Source organism: Trametes versicolor (genome assembly GCF_000271585.1).
Source record: "Trametes versicolor FP-101664 SS1 unplaced genomic scaffold TRAVEscaffold_3, whole genome shotgun sequence".
Taxonomy (NCBI): Eukaryota; Fungi; Basidiomycota; class Agaricomycetes; order Polyporales; family Polyporaceae; genus Trametes; species Trametes versicolor.
The window spans coordinates 2,322,212-2,336,419 of NW_007360323.1; the positions used below are offsets into that span (position 1 = coordinate 2,322,212).

At 61.5% G+C, this 14,208-nt stretch overlaps 5 protein-coding genes across 5 annotated transcripts; 3 read left to right on the forward strand and 2 right to left on the reverse strand.

Moving 5' to 3' along the window:
- The first annotated feature begins 165 nt into the window (after positions 1–165).
- On the forward strand, positions 166–4,016 carry TRAVEDRAFT_70167 (uncharacterized protein). The gene is made up of 7 exons (XM_008037516.1): positions 166–1,311; positions 1,431–1,624; positions 1,707–2,404; positions 2,457–2,634; positions 2,695–3,062; positions 3,127–3,182; positions 3,247–4,016. Exons 1-7 carry the CDS (start codon positions 659–661, stop codon positions 3,719–3,721), a joined length of 2,622 nt encoding a protein of 873 aa, XP_008035707.1. The 5' UTR covers positions 166–658; the 3' UTR covers positions 3,722–4,016.
- A 35-nt stretch (positions 4,017–4,051) lies between these two features.
- On the reverse strand, positions 4,052–6,088 carry TRAVEDRAFT_70168 (uncharacterized protein). Its single transcript, XM_008037517.1, has 4 exons — positions 5,782–6,088; positions 5,548–5,721; positions 5,419–5,489; positions 4,052–5,365 (listed from the first exon to the last, which is right to left on the reverse strand). The coding sequence occupies exons 1-4, from the start codon at positions 5,989–5,991 to the stop codon at positions 4,171–4,173; spliced, it is 1,650 nt and encodes a 549-aa protein (XP_008035708.1). The 5' UTR covers positions 5,992–6,088; the 3' UTR covers positions 4,052–4,170.
- Positions 6,089–6,203: 115 nt separating this feature from the next.
- On the reverse strand, positions 6,204–7,107 carry TRAVEDRAFT_27371 (RNA-binding protein). The gene is made up of 4 exons (XM_008036658.1): positions 6,951–7,107; positions 6,779–6,902; positions 6,652–6,721; positions 6,204–6,596 (listed from the first exon to the last, which is right to left on the reverse strand). Exons 1-4 carry the CDS (start codon positions 7,068–7,070, stop codon positions 6,311–6,313), a joined length of 600 nt encoding a protein of 199 aa, XP_008034849.1. The 5' UTR covers positions 7,071–7,107; the 3' UTR covers positions 6,204–6,310.
- Positions 7,108–8,420: 1,313 nt separating this feature from the next.
- Positions 8,421–10,689, forward strand: TRAVEDRAFT_63475 (uncharacterized protein). Its single transcript, XM_008037518.1, has 5 exons — positions 8,421–8,808; positions 8,884–9,036; positions 9,090–9,953; positions 10,013–10,559; positions 10,617–10,689. Exons 1-4 carry the CDS (start codon positions 8,529–8,531, stop codon positions 10,462–10,464), a joined length of 1,749 nt encoding a protein of 582 aa, XP_008035709.1. The 5' UTR covers positions 8,421–8,528; the 3' UTR covers positions 10,465–10,559; positions 10,617–10,689.
- Positions 10,690–11,081: 392 nt separating this feature from the next.
- Positions 11,082–13,564, forward strand: TRAVEDRAFT_27372 (transcription factor IIF subunit TFG1). Its single transcript, XM_008036659.1, has 4 exons — positions 11,082–11,987; positions 12,043–12,366; positions 12,422–12,610; positions 12,663–13,564. The coding sequence occupies exons 1-4, from the start codon at positions 11,145–11,147 to the stop codon at positions 13,386–13,388; spliced, it is 2,082 nt and encodes a 693-aa protein (XP_008034850.1). The 5' UTR covers positions 11,082–11,144; the 3' UTR covers positions 13,389–13,564.
- Positions 13,565–14,208: the final 644 nt, after the last annotated feature.

The following is a 14,208-nucleotide window of genomic DNA, read 5'->3' on the forward strand; positions in this document are numbered from 1 at the left end:
GATCAGAGTGATGAGATCGGAGCGTGTGCGGAGGGCGGGCTGTGGGAGCGCGGAGGAGGCCAGGAACGCTGGGGCCGTGGGGGGGCCGGGGCCGGGGAGGAGGCAGGGCGTCTGGGAGGGGCGTCTGCGCTGGGTCTCCCTCGAGTTGCCTTGACCACCGACAACGTTGTCCATCCGCATTTCTTGCCATCTGAACTTTCCACTCCTTCCGCCGTGTCGGGCGACCGTATATTCTCCTCCTTGTTTGTTTATACCGCGCAGCGACAGAGGTCTCGGGGTCTGCCTCTCCTGCGCTTCGCCTTCTCCGTCCAACACTCCTCTCCGAGGCCAAGGCGATAGCATCAGCTCATCTCCCAGGGCATCATCCTCTGCCGTGCCTCGACGCCCTTTTTACACCCCTCTGGCGAGCCCTCCGTTCGCACCTTTAGCTGTTCTCCCAGCTGCTCTTCTCTCTTCCACTCCCTCATCTCTTTCACTTCGCGCACGGCTGGGCCGCTTCAGCTTCATTCCAGGATCTCTGCAATCCACGTCCACTGTCCTTACCTCCCTCTGCTCAGCACACACGCCACCGCGCCCGCTGCTCGACCCGCACCACTCCCTGCTAGCCCTGGCGTGAGCGCAAGCACGGACCCCGAACTATCTATCTCTACTTATCTGCATGGCGGCCGTGAACCTCCAGATGATGTCTGCAAACGTCCCCTTTGACTTCCTCCCGTCTGCCCACCTCCACTCTCGCTCGAACTCCGTCTCCTCCTCCTCCTCGCACTCCCCCGGCTCGCGGCCCCAGTCTTCCCAGGGCGTCCCCGTTCTGCGCACGTCGGCCGGCCTCCCCCCGTCCGCAGAAGACCTCTACCGCGCTTCTTTCCACACCACCACCTCCTTCGACCACGCCCGCAACACCTCCGACGTCTCCCTCTCCTCCGCCTACTCCCTCGACCTCGCCACCCCAGCCGACTCCCCGCCCAACCACAACATCACGAACCCCGCCCTCAAGGGCCACCTCCGCCAGACCCACATCCGCGCACGCGTCTCCGCGTCCCCCTACCCCCGCGACGCCGAGTCCGTCCACTCCTCCTCGTCGGAGACCGAGGACATCTCCATGTACCTCGCAGCCGCAGGGCCCGAGTACCACCCCATGTACGCCGTCTCACCGCAAACGATGATCCCCAACCCGGAGTCAATGCACGGCAATGCCTTTGGCCGTATGAACCTCAGCCCGGACCACGCGCTTGAAAAGCTTGCTGCCAATGTCCGTGCCGCGACGACGACGAGTGCGTCCGACAGGGCGAAGCAGATCTTCGTGCAAGCCTGGTATGTCATACATCTCTTGTTATCGTGAGCCCCTCCGCTAAGCGCTCATCCTTGTTTTCCTCTCTCTTCCTTTCCTTCCCATGACCCACTCGAACTCCCCCTCGTCTTGTTTGTTCCAGGCTGACGGCAAACTACTCTCCGTACCCGGACGGAAACGTCCCGCGCCAGGGTCTGTACTTTTCCTACCGCCGGGTCTGCGATCAGTATGGGATCCCACATATCAATACCGCCACGCTCGGAAAGGCGATCAGGCTATGTTTCCCTACAATCAAAACAAGACGTCTGGGAGTCCGAGGGAACAGCAAGTACCACTGTGCGTGTTTTGCCCTCATCCTTCGATCATGATTCTGCCAGCGCCTGATTGACGCTGACTTGGTCTGCTTCACCCGTGACAGATTGCGGCATCCGACCTGCGACATCCGCAGAGGCGGAGTTCCTCCAGGACTACATTCGGAAGTCGAACAACAATGCTGCGCAGCAGTCTGTGAACGCTGCCCGGATGGCGGGTGACGGGGAAAACCGCGGCTCAGACGAGGACGATGAGGACGAGTCCGAGGGCCCCGGTTCGGGCGCGCAATCAAAGCGCAACTCCCTGAACCTGTCTAGCGGCTCGAAATCTTCGGCCATCTTCGCAGACGAGAAGACACCGACGGCCGCGACGCTGCTCTCACAGGCACAGGCCACCCAGCGTCCGGCGAACGCCTTCCCCGCCCAAGCCCCGATTCGGAGGCACCCCGGCCAGGAGGGACTTGCAGTATCATCGCACCCCTCACCGTCCGGGAGCGTGCAGACCGTGAACGTCGCGGGCGGCAGCTCCGCAGGCTCCGTGCGCCAGCTGCCGAACTTCCCATCGATCGACGAGGCGGTGGGCGCGAACTCTACGACGCCACAGAGCATCGCCGCGCGCGAGGTGTGGCAGTGGTTCCAGGACCATCTCGATGCGTTGCTGGAGAGCATCCGCGGGTACCGCTTCGACCAGTTTGAGCTCCACCTCCGCTCGTTCTGGTCAAGCCTCACCGGCGCCCATCGCGAGGTCGTGCACGCCCCGGCGGTCGCGGGTCTCATGGCCAAGGCGGATGCCATCGTGTACGATGTGAGTCGCCCGGCAGCAGACAGCGAAGGATGATGCTCACCAATCGTTTCAGGAAATCCTCGAGATGCTGCGCTCCCAGATGCTCTCCCCCATCTCGCCCGCGTCTCTCGCGGGCTTGCGTCAACTCGCCGACAAGATGGAGAAGATCCTGCTTGTCGCCCTTGATTCCTATGGAAACACCTTCGTAGAGCCCAAGGTCGAGCTCGGCGCCCGGTTCGGGCATCTCGTCCGTGAGTGACGTGCTTCTCCTATTGACATCCATGTGGCGGTCGCTGAGCAGGCGGCCTTAGTGCGCTTCCTCGACATCTACCAGGTCACGCAGGCGCTCAACACGGTCCTGACGAACCAGAAGCAGCTGCTCGAGATGCGGCGGTCGTGGGCGAAGATCGACTTCGAGTCCGTACGGAACCAGTCCGCGCTCGTGTGCAATTGCCGCCACGAGGACCTCGTGCAGCTGCTCGAGGGCGAGTTCGTTCAAGTGCTCGACGGCCTCTCCAAGAGCCAAGACCCCGTGCGCGACGTCATGGCATGGGCAGACAAGTGCTGCGAACGCCTCATGGGCGGCCGTGGCGGAGGTGCCGAGGAACGTACGACGATGAGCTCCCGGAGCGTGCTAATTCGATGGGGCTACGTCACCAGTCAAGTCATGCGCGACCTCGTAAGAGAGCCTTTCTGTCAAGCGTTGGCGGACAGCCGTGCTGATCATGCCTTGCGTCGCACAGACTATCCGGAGCGACCCTGCGTTCGGCGCATTCCAGATCCTCAAGCTGTTCTTGGAGTAAGTCCCCGTCGCCGCTCTCCCACACGCTTGTGTGCCGATCCTGACTTGCCGTGTTCCCCAGTGACTGGATCGCCCTGAACGTGCTCCGGAACGTCGCGCTGTCCACGAACTCGGTCGCCGCGTCCGTTGAGCCCGTGATGCACCAGCAGTTCTTCACGCTCTCACCGATGGCGGGGCAGGAGAGCTTCCCGAATACGCTCGACGTGCGGCCCACGGCCCCGATGGCGCACACGCCGACGACCTCGAGCATGCTCGCCGCGCTGCAGGCGGACTCGTTCGCGAGCGGCACGCTCGACCCCGCCGCGACGTCCTTTGGGGCGGACGCGTTCGGGTCGCTGCACTACCTCGAGGGCGCGTCCTCGCAGGACGACCTCTCCGTGCACACCTCGGGCCTGTCTTTCCCGGACTATGGCGCGGGCCCGTTCGACGTGCCCGCGTTCACGCCGCAGGACCTCGGGATCAGCACGAGCGGCACGCCGCCGTCCGCTGGCGGCGAGTCCGATCACGAGGCGGAGAGCGTGAAGTCCGAGTCATGAAACGCGGGACGGGCTTGACTATTGCCCTCGCCGCTGCTGTCGTCGTCTATGTCGAATTGTCGTTGTGGGGGCTTGTGCGGACATCTAGCTTACGTATATACCACCTAATGCCGGTCTGTTGCTGCTTTCTTCGGTCTCTAATTATTGACTTTTGTTGCGCTGCTGTATTGACGTACGTACTCCCTCCTTTACCCTTCGCTAGTAGCTATTGCCCCTGTCGTTCGAACGAATGTATCCCCCACCTTTTCCTCCAGGGAACTGTACTGGACCCCAAATATTGCGATAACGCGTTAACGAGATTCCGACTGACGCGGCGTGGCCGTGGGTGTGAGCGCGAGTGGATGCGATTGCGAGCGGAGAATGTACGCTAAATGTGCAACGACGATTACAGAATAAGTAGTCCAACGAGTATCGCCCCAAACCCCCATCCCCATCGCCCGTAGACCCTATCATGACGCCTCGACTGCTGCTGCTTCCTGCACACTTTCTAGCTTTTGGTCAACAGGCTCCACGGGGACGCCAGTGGAAGGCAGTGTTGCGGCGGCAGGGGTTGGCGCGGGCTCAGCAGGGTGCTCCGCGCCGCCATTAGGAGGAGCGAGGTCGCCTGAGGGAGCGGGGGCGCTGTCGTTGTCCGCGGACTTGCCGACGAGCTTGCGGATCTCGGCCTCCGCTTTCGCCTTGTTCTCCGCGGTGACACGAGCCTGGTTGGCCTCGAACCACGCCTTCTTCGTCTTGAGGTCCTCGATGACTCGGGGAACGTCGGTGGTCGAAGTGGGTGGGGGTATTGAGAGCGTGAGGAGGGCGGTGAGCGTGGGGAGGGGGACGTGCAATTGTCCGCCGGGCGTGGCGGCGGCGGGCTCTGCGCCGTTGCTTTCCGCTGCTGGCGCGGGGACCTTCGCGCCACCCTTCTTTCCACCCTTCTTCTTGCCACCGCCGCCGACGAAGTACGAGTCGTCGTCCTCACCCTTCTTCTTGCGAACGACGACGCCCTCTAGTGCTGCCTCAACCTTGCGCAGCTCGAGCTTGGGCACGCCGGCGACGTCCGCACGCTCGTGAAGCGGCTTCTGGGAGGAGAGCGAGCCGGAGGACTTTCCAGAGAAGGAGTCGATGAGCGTTTGGCAGTCCTCGATCTGCGCCTGGAACGCGGGGACCTCTGCCTCCTCGCGCAGACGCTCCACGATCTCCTTCTTCTTCTCCTCCTCGTGGGCTGCACGCTCGGCACGTGCCCGCTCTGCGCGCCGCGCACGGTCCTCATTGAGCTTCGTGTAGAAGCGGTCATTCGCATCCTTGTAGCGCTGCGCAGACTCGCGCTTGCGGTTGTACAGGTCGTCGAGCTGGCCCTGCAGCGCGGTGCGCTCGTCGAGCAGCTTGCTGCGGCTCGCGTACGCGTCGTCGCTCTCCTTCTTGAGCTCGTCGAGCTCCGCGCGGATCGTGTCGTACCTCTCCGAGATCGCCTTCGCTTCGGGGTCGTCGAGCTGCTTGCGGAGCTCGTCTGCCTTGGCGCGGTCGGCCTCGATGGTCTCCTGCTCGGTCTGGAAGCCCTCGACTATCCGCCGACTACGCTTCCACTGGCTGATTTCCTGGAGCGCACGCTTCTCTTCGACGAGCTTCAGGTTACCGGACTCGACGGACCGCTCCAGTTGCCTTGCAAGGTGCGTGAGCATGCCACATGAAAGCTTGAAGCATGGGAGGCCTACCTGATCCGGTCGTCAACTTCGGCAACGGTCTTGTACGGAATCTTAGCCCTAGCCGCATTGAGGTCCTTAATCTAAGGAACGTTCAATGTGAGATAGAGTTGGTGGACATGACACGGTATGGTAACCGACCTTCTTCTGAACACCATCCTGAAGAGCCTTGAGCTGGTCGAAGACCTTGCCCCGCGAGAGCTTGTTCGTTGACTGCTGGCCACGAATGCCGTCGAGCTCAGCTTTGAGTGCGTTCCGCTTCTCACCACCAGGGCCAGACTTGGACGTGAGGGAGATCTTGTCCTTCACTGCGGTCTGTGCCGGCGAAGGCCATTAACTTCGGGGCACGGGGCCGAGTGCTACTAGCGCACTCACCAGCTTAACCTGGAGGGCGTCGATCTCGGCCTTGATTTTGTTCTGTTCCGCGTCGTAGAGCGCTTTATCAGGCTTCCCGGAGCCATACACGGCCTCCTCCTTCGGGACCTCGACGGTGGTGGTCGCGGGGCTGGCGGTGCCTGAGGGCGTCGCGGACTTGGGCTTTTTGGCGGCGCCGTTCGTCGCGGCGGGCTTGGACTTGGGGGCCATTGCGGTAGAGCGTGGGCGGCGGCGGAGGGTGGGGAACAGGGGGCGGTTGGGCAGAGGCAAGTGGTGGGCGTGAGAAGGCGGTGGGTGCAGCGAATTGAGGGCCTGCCGTGACGTGGCTGAGCGACAGCAGCCTCGATTCGAGATTTCAGGCGCGATCACGCAGCCGGGAGCGCGCTCCCCGCGCCCCGTACGCGCCCGCGCCGCTCAGTGGATTATGGCAATGCATAGCGATTATGAAAACAGTACATAGAACGAGAGGAATGCACAAGTACAGATGCGACAACACTAGATGCGAGAGACGGCGCGGACAGGACGATGTTCAGAATACGAGCTTCTGGTCCAGCTGCTGCACCTCCTTACAGCTCTCGTCGTACATCTCCCGGTAGTCCTCGTCCTTCTCCTCAATCCCCTCTGCAGTCTTCGCCTTCTTCTTTTTCTGGTCGGGGCAGATCATCACACAGCTCGTTGGCCGCTTCGTCGCGCTCGCGTGGCCGAGCTCCTCCTTCGAAGGTACGAAGACGTAGGGGATTTGCGCGTCCTCCGCCATGACCGGTAGGTGCGAGATGATGTCGATGGGTGTAATGTCGGCGGCGAGAATGAGGAGCCTGTAAAGCCGAAGTTCAGACGCGAACATTTAGACAAGCTGTGGGAGCAACATACCCCTTCTCTCCCTTCCGGATGGCCTTTACGACCTCCTTGACACCGCGCTTCACCTGCCGTTGTTTTGAGGCTAAGAGGGCGACCGTGTAAGTCATGGGAAACAGAGCAGAAGATCAGGACCGCGCACCCTTCTTGATAGTCTTGTGCAGCTTCTTCAGCAACTTTTTCTGCGCAAGGGGCTGCGCAATGGGAGAGAGATCCTCTAGGGGTATGGTGATCTCCTCCTTCTCCTTTTTGACCTTGCTCGTGACCTTCGAGACCTGTTAAATACGCCCTTCCCTCAAACGAATGCAACATACCTTCACAAGCTCAGCATCGCCCATGTCGACGTCCTCGTTGACCTCGATGGACTCCTCGACGGTCTCCGTGACCTCCTTGGTCTTCTTCTCCTTCTTCTTTTCTGACTTGTCCTTGGCCATGGCAATTGAGTGGTAGACGAGGAGAGATTACGACAAGACGAGTTGGAGGACTGTGAATGGGCTCGACCGCACTCCGCAGGAAAATTCGTTCTTGGATTGCGATCACGTGCATTAACCTATAACCTCATAAACGCCCATAACCAGAGCATGCGGTCGTCCATTATCCGAGGTCTCCCTGTGAGTACTAGTGTTGTCCATACGTATGTTCCAACTAACTCAGCTTCTCTAATTCTAGACTGAGAAGACCGAACAGAATATTTCATTAGGCATATCTCTACCGCGAATGACCTCATTGCGATTAGCGGCAACAAATTCGTACCGGATTCGCCGTCAGGACAAACACCATAATTACTCTCTCCATGACGCTGGTAGGTTCAGGGCCGTACCCGAGGAACCGTACCTCTGCGGAAGCGTTCGTGCCATATTTACCAAGGGGTCGCCGAGGACACTGACGTTGCGAGCAACCTTCCGTGAAGACACGCACGACGCCGTGCAACCTGATGAGTACCATGGGCACAACGAAGTGAGCGGCATAAATGACTCAAACGTGACTGAACTCATCCAAGGGCCAAGCGCTCTCACGTTTCGCCTGTGTCTCCATACAAGCTGACACAGACTGTCAGTCGGCAGGTGCCCCGGTTTCTACTACGAACGGTTGGAGGGGTGCAGTTTGGCGGGCTCTCCCATGGGCACCTGCCTATAGCCTAACTGAGCCCAAATCCACCGAGCGATTGCGGCTTCTAGCCATGTGGACTGCCTGTGCTTCGCTCAATAAGTCCGGCGAGTCGCAAGGACGGTACGCGCCTGCGCTCGCGAGCAGTGGAGACGTCTCTGGGCCGCGCAGACCTCGGAGGGGTCGAGGCGCCGTCTTGGTGCGGTGCGTTCTGGCTGAGAGTCGCATGGGTCGGTGGACAGGAGCTGGAGGCTGCGCGTTCGGGTAGCCATGAGAGCGCGGCGATGGTCGATATGGCAGTCGAATTCCACGGAGTCGAAGCAGAGGCAGAGAGGGCGGTGGGCGAGGGAACGTGATTGGTATCAAGCAATGTAACCCGTTTTGAGCGTTGACGGTAGTTTTGGCCCACGTGGTTATCAAGAATGGTAGCCACGCGCTCTTGCCTCTGCACGTCCATATTATCGTACTTAGACACTGCGCCGCGCACCGTTCCCGCCCCCGCTGCCCGTCGTCCGACGTCCTCGACGTCCCCCACGTCTGCAGACGGCTCCCCAGCCCGCTCAGGCCACAAAATGTCAGCAGATTCGCCTAATGCGACCTCCGCAGGCACCGCTTTCCAACCCAAAACGTCGTCTCCGTCCATGAGCTCGCGACAGACCCCCGTAACTCCCCTTGCCCCTCTTGAATTTCTCCAAAACCAACGGCGGGGCTCCATCACCGACCCCTCCTTGCACGCTGCCCCGACTCCCCCTGCCTTCTCGTCTGGTGCGGCTGCACCGCCTGCCATGTCGTCCTCCTTCCGCCGCCCGGACTCCTCGGCGACCAACTTCCCCTCGTCCTCCCACGAGCACAGGCGGTCGATCTCCCAGTCCCGGCCCTTGTCCCCGTTCAAGTTCGGCGACGCGTCCGCACAGCCGAGCGAGAGTCCCAACGCGCATCTTAGACGCCTGCTGAGGTCCCCTTCGGCTGAGATGGGAGACAGACGCACGCCCACCCAAGCCCCGGGTGCCGACAACGGCCGCGAGGGCGGCACGCCGGGAGCTAGGGAGCGTAACGGCAGCGAAGGTGAGTAGCGAGAAGTACGAACGGAGAAGAACATTCTCGTTGATGTGGGTCGTTCTTTTCTATGTGCATTGCCAGACAGGGCGAAGGGGAACGACCGGATGGATGTCGACCGGAACGAGGACGCGCAGCAGCATGGACAGGGGGCAGAGGGCAACACGCGACCGGAGCACGCTGCTCGAGATATGGAAGACGTCGACTACAGCGGCCGCCGCCAGTCTGTGGTAGCAGGTTGTCAATCCTCTTTTTCCGTTTGCGGACCCTTACTCACATCCTGCCTCAAGGCACGAAGCGCAAGATGTCGTCAGACAAAGGCGTGTATCCGCCCGGGCCTACAGACATCGATCCGCAATTAGTTGGGCAGGAGGGGAGAGAACCAGAGGAACCAGCGCCCAAACGGCGAGGATCAGCGATCGACACGCAGAGGATTGCTGCGCTGAGCCTGCACGACCGACGAGGTTCAGGAGATGGACGGGCCGCGGCAGGGTCACCATGGTGGTCGAATGACAGACGAGATTCTGTGTCGTCCGCGTCTGCATTCACGAACACGCCGTTGACGACTGGCTTCAGTACGCCTGCCTCGGCAGTTCCCGGCGACTCGCCACATGGCCGACCTCCTGGCGGCATCGCAACTTTCGCGTGGCCTGCCAATCCTCACGTTCCTCCCGATCAGGCTACCCCTCCCGCCATGCAGCACGAGCCTGCCGTTAATATGCAGGGCCCTCCCCATCCCTTCGACTCGCTCACACAAATCATGCCTCCAGTCACCTTCGCCCAGGATCGCAGAATGTCTGCGCCAAACATTTCCGCAGAAAATCTTCCTGCTCCTCCCTCTACGGGCCCGACGCGCTCCCTCCGCTCTCGCTCGCGTCCCCCCTCACGCGTTCGCACTGCCGACCCATCGGCAGCCAACGATCCTGGCCAGGCTTCCCCCGGCTCAAGCGGAAATGCAGAGGATGCGTCGTCGTCGCGTGGCGTCGACAAGTCGGGCTCGACTCCGTATTCGCGTTCGCCCGAGTTGCGGGTGTCGCACAAACTCGCCGAACGCAAACGGAGGAAGGAGATGAAAGAGTTGTTCGATGAACTACGAGATCAGCTGCCCGCAGACAGGGGGATGAAAGCGAGCAAGTGGGAGATACTGAGCAAAGGTGCGCAATGGACGCTCGCGTGTGTAGCCCAACGATGCTTACATGCACCTGTCCTGCAGCCATCGACTTCATTGTTACCCTCAAGCAGAGCCACCAGGAGATGGGCAGGGATATAGACTTGTTGCGGCACGAGCTCGAAGGATATCGCCAGGGAATGCCGCCCCCATTCGCCGGTGCTCCTCCCCATCCCGTCGTCTACGCGCATGGCCCTCCAGTTGGCGTTCCTCCATATCCGCCCCCACCACACGGTGCACCCGGTGTTCCTCCTCACCAGCCTCCGCCGCCGCATACACATCCGTCTGGCCCTCCGGGACCACCTGGGCCTCCCCCTCCGCACCACCCTCATCCAATTCCCTCTCAGCAACAATCCCAACAGCCTATGTCTCGACCTGGGTCGTCGCAGAACGCCTATCCGCCTGGTGCGGCCCCGCCCCAGCAGCAACCCCAACAGCCTACCGTTAACGGCAACGCGCCCCCTGCGGCAGCAGCACGCACGGATACGCCGACATAGGAGGTTTGGTCTGTTCGCAGCCGGGACCCCGAACTGTATCGATATGTTTTCTTGTTTCCCTCCCTGGATCGAGGCTTTCCGTCGTCTGTCCCAAGGTGATAACTTATGGTGTATCCTCCATGTCGTCGTTTGTTCTGAAATATCACACCTAGAGCTGGAGAGACGTCCCGTTTGCCCTCGTGGAGCTGTCGTTGTTGTTGTTGTCGCACCTGCCTATTATTCCCCCTTCCCCCACTCCATAAGTATTCCGATAACATTGGTCCACCCTGGCGCTTCGGACGATCCATATATTTCTAGACGGACTGCATCCTGTTCCACTACCATCTGAGAGACGTAGCGCAGGCAACAGCGAATACAAGAGAATAAGACACGCCACTTGTCGTTGTTGTATTTTGCGATCTTGTTTATCGCCGTTGAGCGACGCATGGGCCACAGTGTGGCCACCAGTGTACATATACGGCACCGGTAAGCGCGGGCGGTTGCGGAGCCGTACGCACACTTGACTCTCTGCCACCACCACCCCGCCCCGACCAGCCTCAGCCTGGTCTACGCCGGCCCTCTCGACTGCTCTAACGTCCTCCGCTGTGACTAGACGATCTGTACGAATCTGAAATACCCGAAATAACTCTTGCTTTCTCGCGCGCCACTCGATCCCACTCGAGCCCCTAGACAAAGACGATATGGCGAAAGGCACAGCGAGCCTCTTCCACCCGAAGCCCAGCCGGCCCACACTCCCAAAGAAGGACTCGCCGAGCACGAACACGCCCTCACCTGGGCCCTCACAATCCACCCCCGGCACGCCGAAGAAGGCCGCCACTCCCGCCACTCGCCCACCGCAGCAGCGGCCCCCCCGCCCCCTAGGGATACCCCCAATGCAAAAGCCCAAGCCCAAGGCCGACGATGACGAGAAGAAACAAGCCCTGCCCGATGGCCCATACGCGGAGTTCCGGCTGATGTCGTCGAAGCTGAACGGGTGGAAGTACGACGTGATGAAGTTCGAGTCGCGCAAGCGGGTCGACATCAACACCTGGGCGGCCCCAGTGAAGCTGAACCGCAAGGAGCCGCGGCGCGAGGACGCCCCAGACGCGGCATCGCTGCAGGCGGTGAGCGCGATGGTCGGCTCGGACGGGAAGCTCGTCATCGGCGCGGACGGGAAGGTGGTGATGGTCGACGCGGCGGGGCGGCCGGTGCGCGCGCCCGTGGATGCGGACGAAGCTGGGGAGGAGAAGGGCAAGGGCAAGGACAAGAAGAAGCGGTTCGTGAAGAAGACGCGGCAGGTGTTCCTCGTGCCCGAGGAGACGCGGCAGCTGCGGCGCGAGGAGCGCCACCCGTGGGTGATGGAGGATGCGAAGCACGACGAGACGTGGGTGGGCAAGATGGAAGAGGTGTCGAAGTCGCAGACGTATGCGATGTTCATGCCCGCCGCGGACGATGTCTTCAAGTTCGTGCCCGCACACCGGTGGTACAAGTTTCAGAAGAAGCCGCATTATCATATTCCCAACCTCGAGGAGGCGGAAACTTTGGTATGTACATACAGATTCGATACGATCATACAACTCATGGCGCGCTCTACTCTAGATGACCAAAATGCAGAAGCACAAGGATACCCATTGGACGCTCCGACAAAGAACCGAGCAAGCCACGGGTGGCTCATCTCTCGTGCACAGCGCAGGCACAAGTCTGGGGCCCGGCGGTCGGAAGCTGAGGACGGTCGACAGTGGCCCATCCGAGCTCTTCGGCGGTGACGATGATGAAGACGGCGGCGACAGCAAGCGGAGAGCCAAACGCGAGAACGGGGCCGAGGGTGACCTCGATGAGCTAGACTTCGAAGACACATTTGCAGATGACGAGGAAAAGATGGACCTGGACGACAAGGAAGACGACGAGACGAAGGAGCTTGAGGTTTGTGCAACCTTTGCCTGCGGTCGTGCAAGACAGCTAAACCGATCTACTACAGGAGCGACTCAAGAAGGAGTACAAGAACGCGAACAAGCTCCGTGAGGGCCACATAGATGAATCAGACGAAGAGGAGGAAGAGACCCAGCTGACTGGGGCGGGCAAGAACCTCCAGAAGACCCTGAAGAAGCTGGACAAGGATGGCGCATACGACGACTCCGACGACGAGAAGAACCCGTATGCAAGCGAGGTATGCATACTTTTACGTTTTGCGTAAATTGTCTACTGACCACGCGATGCAGGAGGAAGAGGAGGAGGAAGAGATCCCCATTGCGCCTACCGGTCCTGCGATTCAGCCTGTCGAGCCCAAGCCGGGCGCGCGATCGGCGTCCCAGACGTCACCGGTCCTGCAAGCGGGCAAGCCCACGGCAAACGGACAGCCACCGTCCACGCCCAAGACGGAACCGCTGCCACAATCAATCTCGCGGCCGACGTCTCCCGCGCCGGCACCGGGGCACGGAGGCCATTCCGTTGTCGCGAGGCGGGCTACGAGCCCGAAGATGCCCAAACTGAAAACGGCCATCCCGAGCCGCGCGGGAAGCCCACTCGCGAGCCCCAACGGAGCGTCGCCTCCAGCCAGTCGCGCGACGAGCCCGACTGCTGGCAGCCCCCCTCCGGCACCATCTGCGTCCGGGGGTGCGAAGGCCCTCAAGCGCAAGGCGACAGACGACGGGTCTGCGGGCGCCGCGGGGGGTGCGCCGGGCAGCGTGCCCCGCCTGAAGAAGCGCAAGGCGCAGCTGCCGCCGGGCGCAGAGCTCGAGGACCGCATGGTCATCGAGTGGCTGCGGGCGACGCCGAGCGCATCGACGCGCGAGTGCATCCTGCACTTTACGCCGTACCTGACGAACGAGGAGAAGAAGAACAAGTTCACGGCGCTCGTGAAGGAGGTCGCGCAGCTCAGCAAGGGCGTGCTCGTGCTGAGGCCCGCGTACCGCGGTGCTGCGACCGCGCCCTCGCCGGCAGCGTAGGCGCGGGGAGGGAGGTAGTGCGCGTGGTTGATTGCACACGGTGCTTCTAGCGCGGCCATTTGCCGCGGATTATTACACTCGGACCCATCTTGATTCTCGCTTGGCTTGTACCACCATCCATTCCTACACATACAGCGCGTATTATGAATACACGCGTCGGCTTGTGCCCGCCCAGAGAATCTCCAATCTGTGCGTGTGGTTTGACTTTGACCGGCGGCGGGGCGGGAGGGCCGTCGGGACGATCTTGAGTGGTTTTGCAGCTCGCGTGGGCAGTGCGTGCCGCGCGGACGGCGGGGAAGCTGTGCAGGAGAGCCCGAAGCGCCGGAGTGTGTGCAGCTTCCCGAGGCGTTTGCGAAGGCGCTGATACCGAGCGTGCATGAGCAGATCTCCCCAAAAATAAAGCCAGCATTACGCGAGTGACTACTGAACGCCTGGTGACTGAGATCATGATGGGGCTTATGTGCGTGCGGGCATCTGCAGAAGCGTTGCGAACGTACTGCCGCCGGGCAAGGCAATACGTCGGACTTGGTGGCATCAGCGGGCCGCGGGGATCACACTGCTGAATCGATGGTGGTAAAGCATGAGCCGGGGCGAGGCGAGACTGGCGGAGAAAGAGACAGGTCCGACCGGGTCGGGTGACGGAGGGCGGGGGCTGTTGGTGTGGGCGCTGAACGTAGAGAATGCAAAGCAAAGAGGAGGAGGAGGAGCTCGAGCCGTCCGGCTCAGTCGGCGCGCACTCGGGGGCGGGCGGGGGCGGCGGTGGCGGTCGTTGTCGAGCGCACGGGCGGGATGAGGGCTGATGAGGCCGGATCAGACGCTG

Bases quoted from the DNA above. Each gene is read 5' to 3' on its own strand.
- TRAVEDRAFT_70167 (XM_008037516.1), top strand. From the start codon at position 659: ATGGCGGCCGTGAACCTCCAGATGATGTCTGCAAACGTCCCCTTTGAC. The intron at 1,312-1,430 runs GTATGTCATACA...TGTTTGTTCCAG, and splicing joins CAGATCTTCGTGCAAGCCTG to GCTGACGGCAAACTACTCTC. The intron at 2,635-2,694 runs GTGAGTGACGTG...AGGCGGCCTTAG, and splicing joins CCGGTTCGGGCATCTCGTCC to TGCGCTTCCTCGACATCTAC.
- TRAVEDRAFT_70168 (XM_008037517.1), bottom strand. From the start codon at position 5,991: ATGGCCCCCAAGTCCAAGCCCGCCGCGACGAACGGCGCCGCCAAAAAG. The intron at 5,722-5,781 runs GTGAGTGCGCTA...TCGCCGGCACAG, and splicing joins ACGCCCTCCAGGTTAAGCTG to ACCGCAGTGAAGGACAAGAT. The intron at 5,490-5,547 runs GTCGGTTACCAT...AACGTTCCTTAG, and splicing joins AGGATGGTGTTCAGAAGAAG to ATTAAGGACCTCAATGCGGC.
- TRAVEDRAFT_27371 (XM_008036658.1), bottom strand. From the start codon at position 7,070: ATGGCCAAGGACAAGTCAGAAAAGAAGAAGGAGAAGAAGACCAAGGAG. The intron at 6,722-6,778 runs GTGCGCGGTCCT...TCGCCCTCTTAG, and splicing joins GCACAAGACTATCAAGAAGG to CCTCAAAACAACGGCAGGTG. The intron at 6,597-6,651 runs GTATGTTGCTCC...TCGGCTTTACAG, and splicing joins ATCCGGAAGGGAGAGAAGGG to GCTCCTCATTCTCGCCGCCG.
- TRAVEDRAFT_63475 (XM_008037518.1), top strand. From the start codon at position 8,529: ATGTCGTCCTCCTTCCGCCGCCCGGACTCCTCGGCGACCAACTTCCCC. The intron at 8,809-8,883 runs GTGAGTAGCGAG...GTGCATTGCCAG, and splicing joins GGAGCGTAACGGCAGCGAAG to ACAGGGCGAAGGGGAACGAC. The intron at 9,037-9,089 runs GTTGTCAATCCT...TCCTGCCTCAAG, and splicing joins CCGCCAGTCTGTGGTAGCAG to GCACGAAGCGCAAGATGTCG.
- TRAVEDRAFT_27372 (XM_008036659.1), top strand. From the start codon at position 11,145: ATGGCGAAAGGCACAGCGAGCCTCTTCCACCCGAAGCCCAGCCGGCCC. The intron at 11,988-12,042 runs GTATGTACATAC...GCTCTACTCTAG, and splicing joins TCGAGGAGGCGGAAACTTTG to ATGACCAAAATGCAGAAGCA. The intron at 12,611-12,662 runs GTATGCATACTT...CACGCGATGCAG, and splicing joins AGAACCCGTATGCAAGCGAG to GAGGAAGAGGAGGAGGAAGA.